Consider the following 24,535-nt stretch of genomic DNA (forward strand, 5'->3'; position numbering starts at 1 on the left):
TAACACTTCATTGTTTTGACTAGTGGTATTTTGAACCTTCTGTAATGTTTTGTAACTGTACTAATTATGAGTGTAATGAAAATATATTTATAAGTTATTGATACACTGTATACAGTACCACATCTAACGCACAGCAACAGCTTAAAAAAAAAAAACAAAACCAAAAACAGAAGTGCATATTATATGAGGACCACGTCAGCCACGTTTAAGTTATCAGAGAAAACATTTTACTTCAATCTGAGTTGGGAGTGAGGCAAACGTGTGACTGAAGTTTGAAGTCCCAATTCTGATCTTGGATTCATTGCCACAAACATAGTCTCTTATAAAATCAGCTCTTTTGAGAGTGCCTGCATGCCAAGAAGCTGATTTTACACAATGTGTCATGATACTACATCTGTGTATACACTGAAAGAGCTTAGTTCATCAGCACTGCCTGTTCAAACCACATTAGTACATGAAACCTTGATAACGGATAAATAAAAAGCATTAAAACACATTCTTTATTGTGACAGCTATATGCGCTCTTCAGCAAAATTTATTCAGACTTGTAACAGTAAGCTCCAAAAAATCATAGTGATAAAAGCTATTAAAAATAAAAGGAAAAGTATTCCTTCAGGGTGACATCCCTTCTTGTAGCCTGTGTTATTAGTCTTGTCCAGTTACATCTATGCAACTACATTAGTCCATAGCACCAGCTGAAGAATCTCAAATTTAGAAGTTTGTCCTCAAAACTGAAGGCAGCTTTAAACTACGCAGGCAGTTCTTTTCCATAAATCAGCTCCCAACCAAAAAGAGCACCATACAAAAATATCTAGCAAACTAAAAATCAGCAAGAATCCCTAAATGGAATATTATTTTTCTGAATACTGTAATAATTTGCCTTGAAGACTTTTAAAGTTGAAAAATTATTATAAACAACATCTAGCAGACATATAGCTCTTTTATAAGGTATAAGTGAAGCTTTATAAAGTTTCAGGTCACAAATGTGGGCTAAAAGTCAACCTTGTTGTGGGACTGGTGTTTTCAAAAGGGCCTCTGAAATGCATGACCTCTAGAGTATGAAAGAACAAAATTAAGTAAACATTCCTCAGGTGACAAAGCAGTAGCAAGCATGGTTTGACTATAACAAACACATCTATCTCTGGGCCTGTGTCCTTGTGCATGTAGCAGTTACTGTTCATTACAGCGCCTGTGTTTACTTTACCTTTTGATGTAACCAGGTACCTTCTGCAGGACAAGTGTTCCCAGCATTGTTTCTATCAGTGAAAGACCTTGTAAAGTACTAGTGCTGTCTTTTTTTAAGTATTTATCACAGGCTTTTCTCATAACAGTAAAAGAACAGCCCATCTGCACTATATCACAACTGGATTATTTGCATTTATTGCAGGCCTTGACCCTGCTGGTCCCTTGTTTGAAGGAATGTCGCCAACAGACCGTTTATCTCCAGATGATGCAAACTTCGTAGACGCAATTCATACATTCACTAAACAGCACATGGGTCTCAGTGTTGGCATCAAGCAGCCTGTGGCTCATTTCGACTTTTATCCCAACGGAGGCACCTTTCAGCCTGGCTGTCACATCATGCATGTGTATAACCACATTGCACAATACGGAATTACTGGTAAGAACCAGTGGCACAAAAGGGGAAGCAGCATTGCAGCTGCACTGACGCTGTCTCTGGGAAACCTTTACATATCTCTGTGATCATAAACAGTATCTAATGGGAGCATTATTTCCCATTATATGCACGAAAATTTCTTTTCTAGAAATTGGTTACTGATTTTTTACATGTATCGAGTTCAAACTGTTCTTACCGACCCCAGTAAGGAACTTGGCTGCCTAGTTCTCATGGCCTCTGAAAATGAGGCCATGAGCATCCTGCTGTCAAGCACTTCTGAATAATTTCAAAGGTATTTGTTTTAGCGGTAGAGGAAATGAGAAAACTTATTCTAATTAAGCCAGATTCATCTAGTGTGCAATTAATTATTTCAAATCAAATAAAACACAGGGCTGTACTACTCACCTCCTTAGTTCACCTTTTCCCAACTCCTCGTCTTTCAGCTGCGCAGATGATGCTCTCTCTAGGACCTGACTGCCAGTGTTCCAGGCTAGGTTTTATATATAGCAGCTTAATTCCAATGTACCTAAACATAAACGCATAGAGAAGCTGATGCAACATACTGAAAAAATATAAGGTACCGATGCACAGTGACAACCAGAACTCTTCACTGAAAATCCCCAAAAGACTACTGTTCACCCAGCATACTGCATCGCAAAAACATTTCTCAGCTATCATCACACTATCTAAAAGTAGGCCTTACTCGTTAGCAGATATTTCATGACAAATGTGAAACCAAGCATCAGCTAGAAAGCTTATCAGTGAAGACATATAAAAACAGTCCCTCATGATATATCCCAATTACACAGAAGAAAATAATTTGATCATACCTAAGGAAGAAAAAGATACATACTTCTTGCAAAAGCAGATCTATGTATTTAATAATTTTTAATGCATTTAATAAATTTTTTTCTCCTTTTCCCCCAGTAGTAGCTGTAAGCAAAATTCAATTCAACATGAGAGTTATTCTCTCTGATAGGGACAAAATATGACATTACCATGCTAGCATCCACGAGACAACAGTGTTCCACCACTCAACTGCTGTCTTTAATGAGGCATGATCTGAAAGGCTACATATAGCCTCATATTTTTTTCATATTAACCAAAGCAGCCAGGATAATGAAATCAAGGTTCATATTTACAGTCTTAAATACTCAGGCTAAAGAAGGCTAAGCAGCAAATTATTCAATTTTATTATCATGTGGGTTCAGACAAACTATTTTTGGATGACCCTAAAAGTAAAGTTGCTACAATGTATGATTTGAGGTAAAATCATGACGTTTTAGTAGTAAAGGGGGTTGGGGGAAAACAATACCATATGTTTACAGTTCGTTATTGTACTCCTCTGCTGTTGAAATGGTAAAGAGGAAGAAGGGCAATGCAAAATTCTGTTGTTTGCATTTTTTTCAGGCATCACTCAAACCGTGAAATGTGCCCACGAGAGGTCAGTTCATTTGTTCATCGACTCTCTGCTTCACAACGACAAGCAAAGCACAGCATACGGGTGCAACGACATCAACACTTTCAACAAAGGAATGTGCCTCAGCTGTAGAAAGAACCGGTGCAACACACTGGGCTACAACATCAGGGAGGAAAGGCTCCCCAAAAGTAGACAACTCTTTTTGAAAACAAGAGCACATATGCCTTTCAAAGGTTTGTGGGAATACTTGTTACAGTCTCCAGATTGATCACAAAGTGTGAGGATGTGCCTAAGCTTTGTGTGATCCCGTTCACCCATTTGTTAAAGCTTATAACATCTACGGGAATAATCAATTTGCTGAGACAACTGAGCATCCCAGTAGGCTGTCTTGGTGCCCTTTCATCAAGATCCTGACTCTTAGTATTTCTGTGGGAAAAAGCATGCTGCATGCTTGCCACAGGCTAACTGTGGATCTGTGGCCTCAGAGATGCTCAGAGTCCTGATTTACAGGATTTTCCTGCAACTGGCCTGTGCGAGTTTGTTATAACATATGCAGGCATACAGCCAAGCCAAAAAAGCAGCGTAATTGCTCTGGGAGGCCTTAAAACCTTCAGTTCCGAGTTTGCCCAAATTTTATCTGCAATTAGTCTACAAGATGACATATAAATTATTACTTTTCAAACAATGCATAGACCACAGAATAGCATGGACTTTTACAGGGTAGAACTGTAGCACTAAAATAAAGGGACTAGTACTCTAGGTTTATCTCCATTAAATTACTTTATCGAGAGCACAAAGTAACGATTTTCTAAGCTCAGAGAGACAATAAATGTGGTTTCTTGCACATCATACCAGACAGAGGGGAAGCAGTCTGACAGAGAAACGGGGCCTATCTGCCAGTCTCCATTACAAAATGGTCTGGGCCTGGCCGTCGGCTGTTTACAACCCAACTGTCAGAGAGCCCATGAGGCGACTGATGCTGTTGAGCAGACATTCCCATGCCAGTGGGAAAGTTTACGTACGTTTTAAAGCGAGAGCAAGCAAGGCTGTGGGGGATGAATGGCAGGGACACGCTTCTTCCAAGAGACTTTCGGTGCAGGAGTTTTGGCGCATGGCATTCCTCCTCACGACCTCCTTCCCCGGCTATTGATGGGGCATGTGGTGAGTAGCAGCACGGTGTAGCCTGGGCAGGACTCCCGGTCGTTGCCGAAGGCCACCAAGCATGGAGGAGTCTTGTGAAGTGTGCCTGGCTTCTCACCAAGTGGCCATAGCCTCACCACAGCCCCCTCTTCTCCTCAGCGCTCAAGGGCTTTCCAGTCCTGAGGAGAAATGCTTAAAAATGCTACTTGCATTACACACCTTGTTTCCCCACAGTGCCTGGTACTCAACTGTAGTATCACAGATTAAAAACAAAAACAGAACACGAAAATTCAGGTACTTTTAAAACAAATTTGGAGTTCTTCCACAAACGCAGCTGTGAAGTACATGGTGATGGCTCCAGAGGGGTCTGCTCAGCCCTGATTGATACTCACAGCAGCTGAATCTCTTCTTATGCTATTTAAAATGCCTCAGGAAGCTACTTGAAGTAGATTTAAAAAATTCTAGAGGCCGCATCTAGCTCCCAACGTAATTTTGGTTCAATACAGCCAGGTCACCATCAGAATCAGAAAAGCAAATTGCTCTGAGGACACAGTGTCTGCTACCACCACACCTGGGCACAGAAACCCAGTCCTCATGTTGCATTCTTCTCTGGAGATGGAGACAGTTTCAGTTTGTGGTAAAATATCTGTGTCTTATTGGCTTTGATTTCAATTTGAAACATGTCGCGTTTTTATGCTTGGAGCTGTTTTTGCTTCAAAAAAACATCCTTGGCGCATATGCGGCTGTCAGTGCCCCAGACAATGGCTTCCTTTCACAAAAGTTCCCAAACAAGGCGGCAACTGTGGGAGGATGCGTACAAAGTCATCTTTGTAACGCTTTTAAAAAAATGTTTGAGGAAAATTGAGAAACTCAGCATTACGCTTCACAATCCTCCGCGTCTTCACAAAATCTGACATTTCATTTTTCAAGTTAACAGCATTATATTCTGAAGCGTACGTTAATCCAGTTCGAACAAAAAATACTTGTTACAGAGAAGTTAACATTTATAATAAAGCTGTGATGGGACCCTGCGTCAGAGTTTTTACATGAATACGCTCACCTTTTTCCTATGTGCATCATAACCACAGCAAAACCCCAGGCTTTATCAGAATATACATTAGAACAATCAATTTTTACATTATTAAAAGTGATCTGTAAACAAGCTTCCCTGCCTATTACCATCAGGTTTGCAGCAAAGAATCAGCCATTTCATTTTCTACCGAGTGACACCTTTTCAAAAGAAAATACACTGTTCACTAACATACAGTAACTATGAAACAACAAAAAGATAGAGCTTTTCTAGCAAATACCTTCCATTGTGAACACCCAGAGCCGCACAAATAAAAAAAAAATAATAATTTATCTGCGCATACGCATAAAAAGATGACTGCCTGAGCAGTACGGTGGAGCCGTTCTCAGATGTCGTGAAGCCTCCAGCAGGCGAGGAGAAGAAATGAGGAAAGAGCATCTTTCTGCACAAAAACTAGTGTGCAATAATGTCTGCCAGAACAGTTTCCCATCTGTAACTTGACCAGATTGCAAGGATAAATGCAACACCCCTAATTCTTCCAAATACTCTGTGGTCTTTGGTAATTAAGAAAACCCTAAGTAATTTCTATTAACAACTAAATCTATCGGTTTTGTCAAGAAGGCAGCTGGTAGAATCACCAGACAGAAGAGTTTTGGACATTCAAATCTAGCTGACAATATCTGTGTGCACGTAGCCCCTAACTGTATGTTGGGGTGGGGGGGTGGGGTTTCATAACTTACTAAATGTCAAACTGCTTGTAATCAGTACACTGACGATTTCTTGGGCACTCTTCATTCTGACAACATTCAAAGACTTTCGTAAACACTGTTCTTCTAGAACCCCACCAAATCTTGAAGCATTAATGACATCTTTCTTACAATAATGTGCTTGAACAAAGCCATATTGTTAATGGATGCATGTTAAGCACAATGTTTCACTATGCAGTCAAGGAAAGTTTGTGAGTCATCTGTTTTGCAGGGCAATTATGTAGCCCTTCAGAGAAAAAGCCTGACTACATTGCGTAAGGTCTTCAATCTGTATCTTACATCTCTAGCCACGTCCAGTCATAAGGATTTGTCTGGTGACTAGATAGAGGGCTTGCCAGAATTTCCAACAATTAAACTTCAGAAAAGCTGAAATATTTCCCAAGGAAGAACGCTTTATCCTACAAAGGGAACTCAGCCCAGGTTATCTTTTTTCTCCATCCTTTTAAATAGAGCAACGGGGCCCCAAACCCTAAGGGATTACACAGCATAGCAACAATCAGAAAAAATGATTATGTTTTAATAGCAAAAAATTTGTTTTAAAGAAATAAAGGCAAAATTCTTTTGCCTGAGAAATCTATTGCTGCTTTGACCATTAATTTCATCACTTTGCAAATTCTTCCTTTCTACAGTCTATCATTATCAGTTCAAGATCCACTTCATCAATGAAATCCAAGACAAGCAGATAGACCCAACTTTTACCATCTCTCTGACAGGCACTAAGGAGGATGCTAAAAACCTGCCAATCCCACTGTGAGTATTGATATTATATGCCATTGTACAAGTGAGAAACAAGGTGCCAATTTATACCATATCATGTATGTAATCATGCAATGAGTGAAATGGTTTAGTACAGCTAAGCGAAGATGAACTGGAAGTTGCCCTCTCTTCACTCATACTCCATAAAAATCACAAACGTTTCCAATGTTCATACAGTTTTTGGATTAAAAAGCTCTATAAAACAAACTTAGTGCTCTTGCAAGTTCCCTGAACATTAAGTATCCTGTCCATGTATGTTTGGTCCATCCCATGGCTAACACAAGGAGGTCTAATCAATTAAAACACAAATAAATAAGCAGCTGTAATCAAGGTAAGGAATTTTGTATGTTTCTCATGATGGACACTATCTGTATCAACAAAAGCAAAGACAACAGTGTGGGTCGGCATTTGCTTTAGCAGACTAAAGACATAACATAGATGCTATTACGGAACACCTTTTCTTTTGGTGTCAGAAATGACTACTGCTTCACCAGCTGTTCAGGATTGTTCCACTTCTGCTTCTTTTCAAGCATGTTGTCGTATTTCACCACTTTATGGTCCTGGGGGAAGACTATCCTAGAGACAATAATGTTCCCCTCCTGGAGAAGGAAGCATAGTTCTTCCTGTGATTTTAAAGAGAAGAGAAACTCATTTTTTTTCACTTTAACCCATAATAATTAAGACAGCGTTATTCTGGTTTTGTTTTCTGCAGAGTTGAAGGTATTAGCGGGAATAAAACCTACTCTTTTCTTCTCACCCTGGACACTGATATCGGTGAGCTAATAATGATCAAGTTCAAATGGGAAGGAACTGCAGTTTGGGAAAATATCTGGGACACAGTTCAAACCATAATACCATGGACAAAAGGCACCCGTCGACCAGGACTTATAGTGAAGACAATAAGAGTGAAAGCAGGGGAAACACAACAAAAGTAAGTATAATGAAAACACCATTTTTTCTGTAATAACACCACAGATGTTTGGCACACAGGTTATCCTAGTTCAAATATAAGCATCTGAGACCCAGCACTCACACCAATGGTGAATTTATCCATTTACAACTTCTGGCTTTCCCCCCTCCCGCTCAGATCAGATGGCATGATTTTTAAGTGACTTAAAGAATTTCTTTGTTCTCAGGTCAGAAATGAATAGTGGGAAATATTCTGTCTCACCACTGCCACTAATTGAGTTTAAGGCACAATAACCTCGAGTGACAATTTTGTTGATACTTGCGAATAGAGGATAGAGGAGTTAGCACACAGATCCAAGGAAGAATTTTACCAAGTTCTGTGATGCATTTTTTCTAAACAATTCGTGACAATAACTGATGACAATTCCTGACTTATTTTTAGAATGCGATTATCTCACCCCACAAGGACCATATAAAATTTCAAAGAAACAAAATACTATGTAAGATAAATATTGACTCCAACATTAAGGCCATGAAAAATTCAAATTCCTACTTACAAAAAATATGGCAAATCTTAATGATTTGACTTTCAATAGCTACTTTGTTGAGAAACTCAGCATTACCATTCTTGAAAGTACTCATTGGAAGGATCACATGTAGAACTACACAGTCATCTGATCATTCATTGAAGTTAAGGGTTTTATCATAAAATTCCCTTATTTTTTTTTCCTCATTCATTTAAAGGCCAGTCCAGTGTCTGATAGTTGATAATAAATTACTACACTGTGCAGGCTGTACAAGAGGTTCCCGGAGTGATAAATTGTGGAAGCAAAGTTTCAACTACAGACATTTTGAAATTTCTGTAGTGGGCAAATAGAATGTGAGCAGTCCAGAAAATCAAAAAGACTATCTCTACTTCCACATACCACACTTTCACTGGTATTTAAGAGTAATTTTTGCACTCTGGTTGTGCTTTTTTCCATATTATGAATTTAGCGATGCGAATTTTGTCAGCTGAACTTTGAAGTAGCACTGGAGAGCAGTTTTCTAGAGGAAAAAAATATGAATGCAAACTGAAGTCTGTGTTTGGGCTTTTGGTGGGGTTTGTTTGTTTGTTTGGGTTTTCGTTTTTTTTTTCAGGGAGGTGGATGGTGTGCGTTTTTTCTTTTTCCCCTGCTGCTATTGCTTTGAAAGAGGATCATCAAGTCTGAGTGGCCTTGTTTGCTACATACAGCAATACTAATAGCACTTTTGAAACTGCTTATTCACACAGAGAAATTTCAGCCAGAAGATAGAATAACAAAACTTGTCATGATTCCCAGTGCTTTAATCCTTTGAGGAAATTTTAACTGAGTAGTTTAATTAAGGTTAATGAGAAAAGCACGTCTTACCTTGTAACTGTGTCTCAGTCTTAGAGGGTGATTTTTCCTTCTTACCAGCACCAGCTGTAACTACTGCAGACTTTTTGTGGAACAATACTTATTGGCAGAGCTGCATCTCCTTGATACTGACACAAGAGACAAACTAGATAATTTAAAGAGATGTTTTCATAAGACAATCTGTGCATGCTGGGGGGCAGAGAAGGGAGTATGCTTTCTTGGGGTTTGTCCCCCTGAAAATGTATTTTGTAGGTATTTTCCTCTCCTAACCCAGCACTTGGCACATGCTTCTGCCATTAAAAAAAAAATAAAATAATAATTTCTATAACATCTGCTGCTGTTTTCAAAGCGATGATCCCAAATCGGTACTGACGTAGCTGCCAAAGCAAATTAAAGCATAGTATATGCTGCAAATTAGAGAGCTCTGTTTAAATACTATTTTTGCACCTTGAAAAAAAGGTATGAAGGCTGTGAAAGAAGTATGTCAGGTATACTCATTTTTCTAACCAGAAAGCTCCTGTCCAATACAGCTCTCAATAAGCTGGCACAAGCCAATTACTTTTGGCTGTGCTTTCTTAAGTACTACTTAAGAAATCCTAGGTAATGGGTAACTGAGGTGGGTAGTTATTACACTAACAAAAATGATGCTGGTATCTTCAGGTACCTAACACTCCTTAGGAGTTTTTTTGCTGCAAGTAGAAGCAGGAGTTTGTGTCAAGATTTTAATGGATACTGATTACGTGCTGGGTGCTGTTCTGTGCAATCTGGGCTCGTCATGGGAATGGAAATGACATATTACTGCTGAAATACTACATTAATGCTTGAGGAGGGAATGAAAGATTATTAAGTGATTCTAAAGGAGGAACAAAGGAGACTCAATGAAAAGTATTTTCTTCAAGGAAAACAACATGTAGATTTCAGATCATGGATCAAAGAATTAGCAATTTTGGAAATTCAACATTAAAAAAGGTAGTAAACACAAGATGTGTTTTGAGTTGTCTTGTGCTTTCTCAGGAATTTGAACAAACTGTTAACAATATTTTATTTCTATCTACCTTTACCTCACAATGCTCATGATATTTATATACATAAATTTTCCTTTGTTGGATTATGTAATGATAAACACTTAGACACGACATAGCAGCATAAACTTAAAGTAGTTAATAAACAGACTATTATGAGCAATAAAATAGCAGATTCCAACATAGGTGAGTTCAAATATGGAAGACATTTCTGTAGCATATGCAGTTGCTGATATTGTTAGCATCCTACATAACTTTTTTTTAGCAACCTCACAACTAAAATATTAGCCATCCAACAAAGCACTTGAAGGCCAAATAGTGCAATCCTGGTAGTAAGAGTTGGAGTTGAATGGATGACAACGGCCCCTGAGAGTACACAGAGCAAATCACTGCGAGAGTAGGCTACGGAAAACAGCGTGCTGTGTGTGGTACCAGAAAGAGATGGAGGCATAACGCACTCAGTACACGGCAGTTGCTGACTCCTTTTACTCTGCACCCACTGTCTGGCAGCCAGATACATCTCTCTCCTCACAAGCCTATGAAAACAATCAGATACCTTCCTCTAAAAGACAGGATAAAGAAAAGTCACATTCAGTGTATCTAAAGAGCACGTTTTTATACAGATATAAGCCTTAAAAGGAACATTATGCTTACATGCTGTGTTTTCTTTCTAGAATGACATTCTGTTCTCAAAGCATTGACAACGTTCACCTTCATCCAGCCCAAGAGAAAACATTTGTGAGATGTGAAGATCGCTTTCGGAGACAAAACAGAAAGTGAGCAAGAATGCAAGAAACAACTACTCACACAAATATATTCAAAATACTATACATCTAGTAAAATGTTTTAAAAATACAGCTACATTAAATTTAAATACCCTGATGGTTTCAGAGGTGGTGAAGAAAATACATTAAAAAAAAATAAAATCTAGATTTTGTGATTCAACAGTAAACTGAAACATGCCCATCAACAGCAACTGTCATTTTAAAGTTGTTTAAAGTTTAAAAAAAAAACCACTCACTGGAAATAAAAAGATTACTATTTGAAAGAATCACTGCAACAAGCCTTTGAAAAAATTCATTTTCTTGATTTAAGGGAGAAAAGGAGCCTCATTTCCCATTAAATACTTCAAAACATGAATAGTGACTACTATCAGTTAAAACCTTCCTAAATTATTTCCTAATGAAGGGGGAGTTAAATAATTCATAGAAGAAAATATTCCCAAATAGATAACATCATTAACAAAGAGTTTGAACTTTTAACTTTATAACATTAAAAAACTAAAACACATCTCAACATACAGAATGCTTGAGCTATCTGCCATAACCATGACAAGCCAAATAACTATATCACCTAAAAATGCTATACTAAACTTTGTCCTATTGGAAAATGCTTTGCTGTTTAATTAAAATGCTTTGCTATTTTAATTAAAGTACTGATTTAAATTACCAGTAATTTAATTATTTTAATGATGCTTAGTATATTACAGGCAATTCTATCACAACTGAATTCAGTTAACTTTTGCATTAAAATCATATTTACCTGTTTGGGTAAGGCCTGAGATTTTTAGATTTTTAATCACTGTATAGCAGATTTTAGCACAATTTGAAACTGCATTAATAAATGAAAATGGTAAAACCCTCAAGCATCTTCAATGCATATAAACAAACTTTAAAAATTCAAATATATACAGTTCCCCTGTTTCCTATGTCAGAATATAAACTACATAAAGAAACATTATTGTCTCAGATTCTTTTTATTTTATGGTTAGTGCATACTGAAATAGAAATCAGTATGTATGCCAGAGTATCTCATTTGTCACTTTGCAATGCTAAGCACAAGATTCATTAAAAATTATGTTTCTACTATTCTGTATTATGAATGTAATTTGTTTTAAATGTTCTCTAAATGGTAAAAAATGTGGAAGATATGCTTTGCTTCAGGTCTTAGGACTATCTTCCATACCGAGATATTGCAGGGAATTTTGAATCAAAAGATACAGATGTCATCAGGATTAAAGTGAGATTTATTTAAAAAGCATGACAAATGAACAAGTTGAGCAGATCCCGCAGGCAAGGAACAGGGATCACGTGTTGAAGGCAAGCATCTTTGCCGACCATTCAGAATATTAACTTCTAACTTTTAAAAGCTGTTTTCAATAACTACCGTTCCTTTAAACAAACAGCAATATTCAATACAGAAACAGGGAGGCTGACTAAATATGACAGGAACTGAAGCATACTTACTTTTCAAATGAGGATGGAATGAGGTGTACATTTCAGAAGCTGGTCTGGGATTTAAAACGGCCACTTGAAGTAGCATCTTGATTGGGGGAAATATTTATACATTTAGATACAAATTCCATATAAAAGAATCTTTAGATCTTCACCGAAAATGAAGGTTTGTGCTTTAAGTTTTGCTCAATGAAACAAATTGGTTTTTTTTAAACATGAGAAGTATTTCCAACTTCTATGTCAAAAATTACAATTTAAGTCATCAATTCTGTGCTTCAGGCTGCTATCCTCCAAACTTCAATTTCCTAACATAATTATTTTATTAAAGCTCCGTAATGTGTTCTGTGTTTATATAAAAATTGATCACTTAAATACAACAGCCAAAAGTCAAAATCAGGAGTAGACAAAGATTAGGGAAATTTCAGCAATATGTATCCTGGAAAGACTTAGCTAAGCACCAGACATTTTTTAGATGATGGTTGGTTGTTTTGGGGTTTTTTTGGTGCTTGGTGGTTTTTTTTTTTGTTTTGTTGGGTTTTTTTTGTAGTAGCTGTAATCCACTGGCAAGACACAATTGCTGTCACCCAGTGACAGCATTTTTAGGGCATGAAGTTGAAACGGACTGTGTCCTGAAGAATGACAGACAAGGAACAAATGACAATGTGGCCATTTTAGTTTTCCAAAGCAGGATGAAAAATGGGACAGAGAGAGAACAGAGAGAGAGCGAGAGAAGTATGTGTGTGGCTAACTCAAATTATGCCTCTCCCTAGATTGTCTCTGGAATTCAATTTTTGCTTCCGGAGAAAGCTAAAGAACTGCCGCTTTTACTTCTCATGTTTTGGGTTGTTTTGTTTATAAGATACTGTCTATTTATAGAAGAACTGCTGTCATTGGAATTGCATCTACAGCAGTGGTAATCACCAGCTTTCTAAGCTATGAACTTTGAAAGCTTCCTGAACCAAACCCTACCCCTGCTCCTCAAAAACGACTTTGGTCAGAAGGTAGTGAAGGATGACAGAGCAAGAGACAAAGGCTAGAAAGAACCGGACTGTGCTTCTCCAGTGCAGAAACTACCACGTTAGCATTTCGCTATACCTAGAAAAAAGCACTAGAGAGTTGGCGAGACAGCTTTTAATGAGATTAGTATGATGTAAAACATACATGTTCACACAGCCTTTCAAGTCATGATCTTCCTGTAGTCACACATCCAAACACACTTAGAAACATTTTAGACATTAAAATTGGCATTTCTTTCACATTACTATCACTTACTTGGTAAGGAGGCTGATAAAGAGACCTAAACCTTAGAAGAAACAAGCTTGAAAACATTAGTTCAGCAAAAGCAGACAGAAAAAAGGTCAGCGATGCCTACAGTGCACTGAAACTCAAGTAACAGGGATACTGCAGTCTGAGGACTTCTAAAATTTCTGTGGAAAAAAACATTCTCCAGTACAAATGAAAGAAGCTAGTATATCCTCAGATAAGAATCTAAAAACTTTTAAAAAGTCAAATAAGAAAATTAAAAGGACATTCAGTATTTGAACTCTTGCAGATACGAAGATACTTACTCTGATGTCATTTTTCACAAACCCTATGTCCAAATAAATCCTGTCCTTATGTTTCGATACGCATTAACTGATTTCTGATGTAAAAATGAAATAAAGCCCAAGTCGCAGCACAGTCAAAGTCTTACAATGCCTGAACAGAACACTGAGGTCATACCTACAACTGCAAGTGCCTACAGCGGTGCCTCCCTTTCTGCTCACTGCAATTGCTTGTCTCACCCCGAACACCGGACCTGAGCCCTGGAGAGCCTCAGGAGTCTGCTCCTGCCAGAGCAGCCACAGCTTAGAGCGACATCGGGGCTGCTGTCCTTTCAGTCACTCTTCTGTAATAACAAACTGCCAATATTCAGTAGTAAAAAAAAAAAAAAAAACAAAAAACAAACAAACCTCTCTTCTTCCTTTTTGTGTATTTCTCCTGAAAGAAATATTGGAACATTAATTAAAAGGCAAACTGTATCGATGGGTTACAGTCTGTATGGTATAAATAATTTCATAGCTGAAGAGGAGTTTGATGCCCTTCTCGCATGCACACCATTCCAAATGTATACGCTTCTGCAGAGGTGAACATACACATTTAATGACTAAAGCATAAAGACAAGATGAATAAATGAATAGCCGCAACTAGGGATTATTAGGTCAAAATATTAGAAAAATTACAGCTATTTATGTTCTCATGTTTCCCCCAAACACATTTTAAAATATACATAAAATTTGTATTGTAGATGCTTAGGCATTACTTCTACCCCTCTGGTTTGCATTCTCCTAGGCAGAAATTTAAATGCAAGCACCACCAAATCTTTAGGCCCTTATGATGCTGATTTGCAGAAGGGCTCTGCTCCAACCGATTTTCTTTTAACGCCTTTTGCTCTGACAGTGCTATTTAGCTACAAGGGGAAGCACTTCTATAAAAAAACAGTCATGGGGGGGAGGGGGGGGGGAAGTACTGCTAGGAAGGAACTCTGAATATGCTTTGATGACATCAAAGCATATGCTGCTCAGTTAGGGAAACAGATGTCTAAGCAGGCCATTCTCAACAAATAGCCCTAAGAGTGAAAGACTAGCTGGCAGGACTTGGCTTTTAAAAGCAGTATTATCACTTATATCAACTACACAACACACAGCAGAACAGAGACCCAGCTTAGCAGTTTTAAAACACCTTGCAAAAATCAAACTTGCTCCTTCAAAAAGTCATCCATCAGTTGTGCATTCAGAGTATTGCATGGTAATTCCAGTATTCCTCTTCAAAAATACATCTATCTCAGAAGGCACCATTCAGTAGCTATGGTGCCGGGCTTGAACACCCCACCAGTAATTAGCTTCCATTTTGAAGATAAGAACAGAGAAAGCTTTATTCCTGTGATCATACAAGTAATTTAGTTTTAAGGCGTTATCCTTAAGAAGGTTACACAAAACCATTTACTCTTACATTTAACTGTATGATGTTAAAATTGGGAGGTGCACTTCGATAGTGTAAAGATAGTAGAATTTCTTTTTGGCATGAGAGCCCCTTTCCAGCGAAAGCCCAAAATTACGTAGAAGTAGAATCTGTATATTCCTTTTCATTTTCAGAGTTCAAAAAGTAAATGGATCTTCAGAAGATTATTTCATCAAGTCTATTTATTAATGCATTTCAAGTTTCAAAAAACCTTACATATCTTTGCACAATACTTTATTTTTTGCATTTTTAGTAAAAATTTCCAAAGTGAACAAAAAAGATACTGTATAAAACACAGTGGACATGAAATCGACAGTAGTATTCCATTTCATTGTCTTGAACTTTCTTTCGGTTTTACCACATCTTGAGTTGCAGTGGAGAGTTCAGTGCACATTTCTGTTTTCAGAAAACATTTAACTTAGACTCAAAATAAAATAGGGCAGCGTTTGTCTGCCAAAATCCTACCACAGGATAACATTACAGGCAAAAATTTTACATGTTCCAAAGTCTACCACACTCCAGAAGTTACTAAGAACTCTTGCTGAATAAAAGTCACCATTTTAGAAATGCAAACCCACTTCCAATCTTTGCACAGTCTTAAAACAAAGGTATTTAAAATGACTTAAAAGCAACTACGTACACGTCTACCTAGTTAAGATCATTTAGAATTATTTATATAGTCTATTGGACTTGGGGTTTCATGTACAAAATTTGTCTAAACCATGTACAAAAAGCTGTATTTTGAAAAAGTTAACCACATACTGTACAAGTTTACAAGGAAGAGATCCCATTATATTCTGTAACATTTTTGGCCTTGCTGGCTTGCGTCACATTATGAGAATGATTGTGTAAACCTTATACTCTTAAAAAACAAAACAAAAACAAAAAACAAACAAAGGAAGCCTGTCCAACCCTTAGTAAATTTTCTCCTAAGCAAAGCCAGGAAAATTATAGCCTTTTGCATCTCTAATTAGCTTGGTGCTTTTGGAAAACAAGCAATAAATATATCACAAGCTTCAACATTTTGTAATGCCCCCTTTCATCTCCTGCATAGCAGTAAGCACCTTAAGACATCTTTTGATTCCTCTTTCAAAAATGCCAATTATTTACATTCGTAATAAAAACTTTGGAATGGGACATTGTGCTGTTGAACTTCACTACTGGTAGAAAATGCTGGAAAATTGGTAGTCCTAACTACAATTTTAACTCTGCCACAGCAGCTGGGCAAATCACTCTACTTTAGTGGTTATCAATCAACAGTATCATGCTGAAAAGTTATCCAAATATCTGATAAATTAAAAAAGAAAATAAAAAAAACCTTACAACTTTTCTTTCTTTCCACATCCCTCAGAACACAAACTGAATTATTGTGCTGTAAGAATATCTGAACAGCCCAAATAAACCGGTTGCGGTTTTTAAAACAAGTTGAATAACAGGCGGACTTTTCTAATAAAGCATGGAAATATTTCATCTAACTATTCATTATTTAACTGAATAATCAGACAAATTAAAAATATTTATGCTGAGCTACAAGAAATTAGACACTTATAGAAAACATTTTTGAAACATTCCGGCATTTGCAAAGTTTGCAGAACACCTGCTGTATCTCTGAAAGACCATTCAATCTTGTATGCTATGTCTTAGCAGCTGTTTGATAAAGATGAAATGAGTGCTTGAAACAACTTTGATCATGATAAAAAAAGTTTGATTTGATTCAAAATTGCTGTGTAAAGCATCACAGGATCCTTGACCATTACACACCATCATCCTCTGTTATCCTGAGTATGTCAATTAAACAGTAATTTCTTCATTAATAGCGGAAAAGTTTTATAATACAAAGAAACATCCATATTGCAATTCTCTTGTTTACAATTGCACACAAGTACGGGTGTACGTTAGAAATACATGTCTGCATATAACAATGTATATACATTGACAAGTAACGTCTCCAATGCTGAGGTGGTCTAGCTTCCTAGCCTTGTCTGGCAGTTGAAAAATATATATTTGTTTCAAATCTTGAGTAAAAGTTTTACTACAGCCATATTTGCCTGCAAGTGAAGAAAATGCAGCAATGAAGAGCACAGAAGGGGGAAAGAATCGTGATACTCTAGAACTTTGTGCCGCTAAATTAAAAAAATGCAAGAAAAACATTTTCTTCTTTTTGAGCTGGAAGATTCGCCCATTAAAAATTAACCATTTCCACTTGTTTTGAGGGCATATCATGCTTTTTTTTTTTCCTCTTCAATTTTTGAGAGTTAGACCGGGGACAATGACTTATTAGGTTTTCTTTGGAGTGAGTTTTCCCATTGTAGGCACTAGGAAGAACCAAGGCAAAAAGCTGCAGTCAACGTCTCATATGTCCCATCTGATAACTCTCTCGGGGTCTTTGCCGCTGTGGTGGCTGAGTGGTTTGTGGTGGTCTCCTCCTTTTTAAAGTGCCTGTTTCAAAGAAAGGGACATTTTATTAAAATGAATTTTTAAAAAGACATTATTTACAGAAAAGTTGCCGTGGCTATGCAAATTAAATGTAACTATTTTTCTGAAAGGCTTTAGATTTAGACCCGCAGAAGGTTTTAAACAGATGATTAACTGCACGGAGCATTTACAGAATACATTTTATTATCTCAACGGTAGTTCCTTAAACAGGCTGATTCTTACAATATGTAGCATGGAATAGGAAACAAAAGGAATTCCAACTTAGAAAAAGTCTTCAAAGCTTTCTTTTGATATGCATATTACGCTATAGGAAAATACGGCAAGAGTTACATTTTCATGAGTTGTTTCACTGGCATGAATTCCATTCATAGCTTCACAGTGCCAGACTAAGAACTGTAGCTTGGGACACCTGAAATTTCCCTTTAGGACAAAATAGTTGATGATAAAACGCTTTCCTCAAATTTAGTTACCTGGTGTACTCACCTGGAAGTGGTTTATGAGGAGGCAACTTTGGATTACTGCTTGGAGTATGAACACTACATATCTTAATGAAACCAGCCATTAACATGATCAAGGCAATTCCCATGAGCAACACTGCCCACCAATAAGCCTAAAAACATTAAAAAAAATTATTTTGAAGGGGCTGGCACACACGCACAAGAGAGTGAATAGGGCTTTCCTTTGCCTTTTAAAAGTCATCAAAAAGCTGTTCTAAAACATCACATAGAAGACCGTAACATTTTAAAGAAAAATGTCCCCAAAGTTCTTACACAAAAACCCCAAACCCTTCAGAACCATTCTATTATCAGCGAGTATTTCACAAAAGATACACTACAACAGAGCTATATAAGCCTAAAACAATCAACAGCTTACACAAAATTGACTATGCAGCTCTATAACAGTGTTTCACTGTTGCTCTCCTCCCAGTCTATTATTAGGGAAGCGTCATCTAGTGCAATAAAAATAAGAAGTGCTAGAGATCAATATATTTAGTTCCTTAAAAGAAATCAGAGCATTGAAATATGAAGAGTTAAAACTGGAAAACCCAGTAAATTAAAAAAGTGAACGTTAACACCAAAACAGATGGTGGAGTGAAAACAGGTATTAACACAAAATATTTACTTGTTTATTTGTTTCTATTCCCTTCAATCTAACTTATTTGCTTCACTCAAGGTGCTGATAGAAAAAATAGCAAAGCAAGGCCTGATTATAGTTTGAAGAATGCTGAAGTACTGCGTATATGCAGCAATGCTTACCAACTGTGAATAGCGATCAACAAGAAAATTTTATATTAGACTGTAAGATAAAGAAAATACTTACCACAATCCATTCCGCAATATTTTCATATAGCTCCGGATTAAAAATTGCTTTCTTTAATCTAGCTAGAGGGCCATCAGCATCTACTAGCCGACACCTCATAAACACATCACAGTAGCCTTTGAAATCGTTACAAGGAGATCCAGGTTGCAAAGTAATATTGTCACGACCAAAGTATTTCTCCCACTGGTTAGAGCCTGTACTTGCACAGGTACTTGGGTCCACTGAAAAGTGAATACAAATTAGATTAATTAAATCGTTATTGTATTAAAACATATGTGCATGAATACCTTGGTGTTCAATTGTTAAAAATGCTTTTGAAAATTTTCAAGTTTATATTAATCTGTAAAAACCAAAAATACATAGTTTGTTTCCTACAAAATACAATGCAGTTTAAGTATGAACAAAATCACAGTACACTCTCAAGTTAACAAAAAAATAAAATTTAAACAAGGTGAGAAGATTCCTCAGATACCTACTGCTATATTTATGCTTACAATTCAGACAAATCTTACTTTTTCTCATGCAGCAGACATGACACAATTCTCTATCGTCCTTGCCATCTGAACTAGCACACGTGCATTCCTCCAAGCCATGCTTCTCACAGATAGAGCCAGCACATTGCTATTGGAGACAAAAGTACGAGAACACAAAAATCAATTTCACTTTTAAGCACACTGATATTAGGAAAGATATTAATTTTTAATAGCTGAAAGCATAATCATAGGTCTAAAGATACTTCTCAAAAATAATAGCTTGAATTTCTTCTAAAGTTCATAAAGCACAAAATTGATTACAGTTATTTAATTGCAGTGTTTAGGATTATTTGATAATTATTTTAAAGGTGATCTACCCTACCCTATTTTATTTTGTAATGCTGTATCTTCTTTTAGGGCCTCAGACTACCCTGTGAATCACTCACATCCCTGCAATTCACTCTGAAACATGACTACTCCAAGCCGTGGTTAGGAAAATAGATAAAAAGCATGTCTTCAAAAGTATCTTACCTCAGAAAATAATAAAAATTAATGGCAGGAAAGATTCTGTATTTAATTCCACTGTCGGAGGACCCTTCACATTCAAATAAATAAATAAATCGGTGTATTTATAATCTTGTTTCAAAATCAAGTAACTATATAAAGACAATTTCTCTATCTTTAAGATGATTCTAAATTAGATGAAAAATTATTACAAGTAGTATCATTTGATTAAAACCCTGGACTGCGGAAAACAGAGACTTACAGCAACACAAGTTACAGCTTTAAGAGGATGACTTTTGTTTGTTTCTGCTTACAAGTAAACATAGGTCAATTTATAAGAGACTTCCCATTAATATTTCATGGCAACTGCCATCGACTCTTTAATCAGGAAACTAATGGCAGTTCAGAGTAATTCTATATGCTTGCACATCTATGTTACATGCACAAGGGCAGAGCAACTGTATATTTTCATTAAACCAAATTTAACATGTATTTTTAGCATATCTGATTTTCTAAGGCAACTTGACCAAGACTGAAGAAAAATGAAAAGATGGAACTAGGAAACACTTTCATATTCCTGATTTTTACAAAAAACTTTAAATGTAACTTTCTCAAATAGTAAAGCTAGCTTGATGTTTGTTACCTGCTTCTTCATATTTGGTGTACCTTCACAATTATTTTGATTGAAACCATTACATCAAACATTTTCACTGAAAAAGAGATTAATCTTACACTCTTCTCCATTAAGTATTGAAACCGTATCACTTCATAATACAGTGCCTTGCAATAAACTGCAGTTGCGTATGACTGTACCAAACCATACCCCATTTATGCAAACTTGCGTGTGCCTGTTGCAATCCGTGAAGTTGGGCTTGGGCTCAGAGGCTGGGCAGAGCGCACTGACACCATTGCACATCCCTTCTCGCGCGCAGTCAGAGTCATTCCGACACTTATCAGTCTTCATTTTGAAGGTACACACTGGTGTACAGCAGGGGCCTTGGCTGGGGCTGGAAACACACAGAAATCATGGGCAGAAAGAAAAAGCATGAACGATTCCAGAAGAACTATTCATCCTGAAACCTACTCAAATGCTCAACATATTTCTGATTTGTGCTACGTAAAACGTGAATTGAAAAGATTGATAAGAATTTTTTCCGTCCCTAAACGTAACAAGAGGTTACTGCGTTGAATACAGATTTCTTAGTCATTGTGGTAACTAATTAAACTATTTGCATTATTTTAGAAAAACAGTACAAGCACGTTTCAAATTATAAAAAATAACAGCATTTCAAAGTTTGTATATATAAAAAATTCAATTAGCAAGTTGGCAAAATTAATTCAAGAACAACCGATTAGTTTGATAACATTGGTTTCAACATAATAAATAAGTCAAGATTTATCTGTCACAGATTAACAACCATAACAATGTTTTTCTCCTTTCTGTAGCCATACCATTTACATTGTTTGAATAAACAAGAAAAGGGATGGAGAGGGGTCAGATCTTGTATCAGAAATCACAGTCAGCACACAACCAAATGTTGGGGGAAGGAAAGATTTGCCAAAGAAGCCCTAGAGCTTCAGTGGTTCCCTCAAAACAGCCGGGCTCCTTTCTGTCACAGACATCAAAGCACCTGAGCCCCTTATGCTAGGTCCACCCGTCTCTCCCACCTGTCTATCCAGTGAAACAGCAGGGGACAATCACTTCTCTTTCTGAAGCTGTGTTTGAGTACATACGCTGATACAAGCGGCAGCAGAATGACGGTTATAAAACATAGATAAGTCCTTGATTAAACCTAAGCCTCCCAAGTTCTCATCTCCCATTATTGTGTATCTGCACACTACTCACAGTGTGCTCCTTGGCATTTAGTGGACATCAGAAGACAGCACAGATCTTCTGCAGGTCAGGATCTCTCTATTTTAAAACTATTGCATGCTAAGAAAAGTTACTCTTATGTCACACATGAAAAAAGATTAAGAAGCATGTAAAGCAGCTGGAGAGATACCATAGTTTTTCTAAAATGTATTTTAATGCGTTATTTATGTGATCCATTCCCACACTTGGATTTGCTTTACGTGTCTTTGGAAACCTCTTTGTACAGGAAAATGTTCAATCTTAATAGAGAGGAAAAAAAAGGAATCCTAAACCAAAAATAATGCCACAATTCATACTTCAGACTGTTCCAGCAAGGTGTAAAGCTAAATTGCAGCCATCTGAACACAAGAGAGCAAAGAAAGGGGGCAGCAGTGGCACCTGTGTACTCAGAAGGAAATGGCTTCTCATCACAGGTGCAACATAAAATCTAAGAAACCAATTACAAAACAAGACAATGTAAGGCCTTTATTTTGGCAGAAATAAGAAGTTGCAAGGTGAAAAAACACCACCAAAACAAAAGATATGCAAAATTATTGCAACTATGAATTCACAGGTCCTTCTAGGATGGCCACGCTGTCAAGTAAGTTTTAACAAGATGCTACTTTTACCTCCACTCCCAGGATGACAAAGATCATTTTTAGGGCAGGAAAGTTTAATTAGAACAAGAATTGTATACATTGTATTAAAAAGTTGAGATGGTTTAGGCTTAAAAATAATAGTAATTTTCTCTTCATCTTTGGTTAAGAGTCTAACCAGATGTTAGATTTCTGTCTGCCTCTACAGAGGAACAAAAGCTCACACTTTTCGTGTGAAAAAAATCCACTTAAGTTTTCAAATGAGGTTAAAATTTAACATGTGTCTTAAGTGACAGAACTAAAAGACAGAAGTTGACTTACTTCACTGTAAGTCTTATGATCTTTAAAAGTTCCTTTTATAAATCACTGTGTACACAACACTGCCAAGATACAAGGTGACTTTAAAACATAGTTTAATTTAATTTATAAAACAAGCATTTAAAAAAATAAAAATCAATTATATCCTTCAGTCATCTTCCAACTAGTTAGGCAATGCTGTAGAAATGGCACTAGGATAGGATCCAGTTTCATAATATCCTCCATTATCTATCGGGCGTTAATACTTCCCTGTACCTACTGTAAAACCAGCATCGTGGTCACGTTTTTCCTGAATCATACAGTTTTTGCAAGACTTCTGCACAACACATTTCTGATAAAGATAACAGAATTTCAACACATTTGTCTGCATGGAGCATTAAGATACATTAGCATTGATACAATCCAGTACCGTATTATATTTTTTCAAAAGCCAGAGAGCAGTCATTCAAGAGAAAGGAAGCTACAATTAGCACCAAGAATTGTATAGCATAATTGTGCTTATGAACTTCTCACTCACTCTTATAAGGCATTTTAAACAAAATAAATACTTCAAGAATAATGCGGGTAAACAGACTGAGATTCTAAAATATCTATGATAGCTACCAATAATTCCCAAAAATGGAATTGTACTGTAACAGACATGCAGACATACCTGCAGGCTTTCCCTGGTTTTAACTTGCATTTTTTATCTTCCGGTTGGTTTGCATCGTAACAGCATTCGTCTTTACACTGGTCACTGTATCCACAATCACACTGTTCTCCTTGTTCAACCAGTCCATTACCACAGATGGGCTGACCAGACTCTGAAAAATGCCAGTATAGTTATGTACAAAGCAGTACAAAGAACATGCAAACACACTTATAAATGTTAACATTGACTTGCAACAGCACCCGGCTAATCACGACTAAAAATGACTGGTTGAGATGGACTTCAGACTGGAGCTGAATTCAACTCGCATTATTTGCTTGCCACCCAGCTTAGTCATTCCTATAATTCATAAAACTTTAAGCCTTGCAGTAAAAGGTTTCTGCAGATAACAGTGGGAGTTTCTTGTATGGATAGGAGTTCCAAAGTGATAAGAGGAAGTTTTCTGCTAAGCCTCCAAGGGAGCAGCATCCTTTCTTATGTTTGTCCTCCTATAACAGAATCTGAGCACCTTAAAGCAAAAGCTCGTAGTACCAGGGTGAACTACTACACTAAACCCCAAACATACTCGCTGCACGGTCTCATAAGATTTCTGAGAGCTCACACATCACGGACTCCAGAAAGAAAACTCCTGCAAAACCCCCTTCCCCCACCCCCCGCCTTTTTTTTTTTAATGTTTAAATAAAATTTCCTGTATTTTGATTTGTGCTCCTTACCTCTTGTCCTTTATCTGGCCATGACCAAAAACAGTCTGGCCCTGTTTCCTTTATTCCCTCCCACAAGAGCCCCCCCCTCTTCAGCCTTCCCTTCTCCAGCCTAAAGTCTCAGCTCTCCCAGCTTCTCCTTATATGTCAGATGCTCCAATCCCTTAATAACCTTTGTGGCCCTTTGCTAGACTCACTCCAGCACGTCCATGTCTTTCCTGCACTGGGGAGCCCAGAACTTGACACAGTACTCCAGATATCAAATTCAATTATTTACTTACAGAATCTTTCAGTTGATTAAAAAAAAAGAGAGATAAATAAAAAAGTAGAATAAAAATTAATAAAATAGATTGCTAATTAAGCACAGTAGTAACAGCTTCGCCATTCTGCTTTCAGGATGACTAAATACAT

The 24,535-nt window shown here is 37.0% G+C and overlaps 2 protein-coding genes across 5 annotated transcripts in view; one reads left to right on the forward strand and one right to left on the reverse strand.

Annotated features, from left to right (window-relative positions):
- Positions 1–11,963, forward strand: part of LIPC (lipase C, hepatic type) — a 59,569-nt gene extending 47,606 nt beyond the window's left edge. The window contains exons 5-9 of one of the 2 annotated variants that reach the window (XM_054213926.1): positions 1,388–1,621; positions 3,029–3,271; positions 6,605–6,725; positions 7,444–7,662; positions 10,716–11,961. In XM_054213926.1, the coding sequence (XP_054069901.1) occupies positions 1,388–1,621; positions 3,029–3,271; positions 6,605–6,725; positions 7,444–7,662; positions 10,716–10,821 (923 nt within the window). In that variant the 3' untranslated portion in view covers positions 10,822–11,961. Of the gene's footprint in view, positions 1–1,387; positions 1,622–3,028; positions 3,272–6,604; positions 6,726–7,443; positions 7,663–10,715 lie in introns of both variants that reach the window. The other variant, XM_054213927.1, reaches the window with a different exon arrangement.
- Positions 11,964–15,439: 3,476 nt separating this feature from the next.
- The window catches only part of ADAM10 (ADAM metallopeptidase domain 10), a 52,663-nt gene continuing 43,567 nt past the window's right edge, over positions 15,440–24,535 (reverse strand). For all 3 annotated transcript variants that reach the window (XM_054214580.1, XM_054214579.1, XM_054214578.1), the window contains 6 exons: positions 23,427–23,577; positions 20,832–21,015; positions 19,544–19,652; positions 19,032–19,252; positions 18,195–18,321; positions 15,440–17,714 (listed from right to left, as the gene is read on the reverse strand). In XM_054214580.1, the coding sequence (XP_054070555.1) occupies positions 17,620–17,714; positions 18,195–18,321; positions 19,032–19,252; positions 19,544–19,652; positions 20,832–21,015; positions 23,427–23,577 (887 nt within the window). In that variant the 3' untranslated portion in view covers positions 15,440–17,619. The remainder of the gene's footprint in view (positions 17,715–18,194; positions 18,322–19,031; positions 19,253–19,543; positions 19,653–20,831; positions 21,016–23,426; positions 23,578–24,535) is intronic.

Source organism: Rissa tridactyla, chromosome 9, assembly GCF_028500815.1.
Source record: "Rissa tridactyla isolate bRisTri1 chromosome 9, bRisTri1.patW.cur.20221130, whole genome shotgun sequence".
Taxonomy (NCBI): Eukaryota; Metazoa; Chordata; class Aves; order Charadriiformes; family Laridae; genus Rissa; species Rissa tridactyla.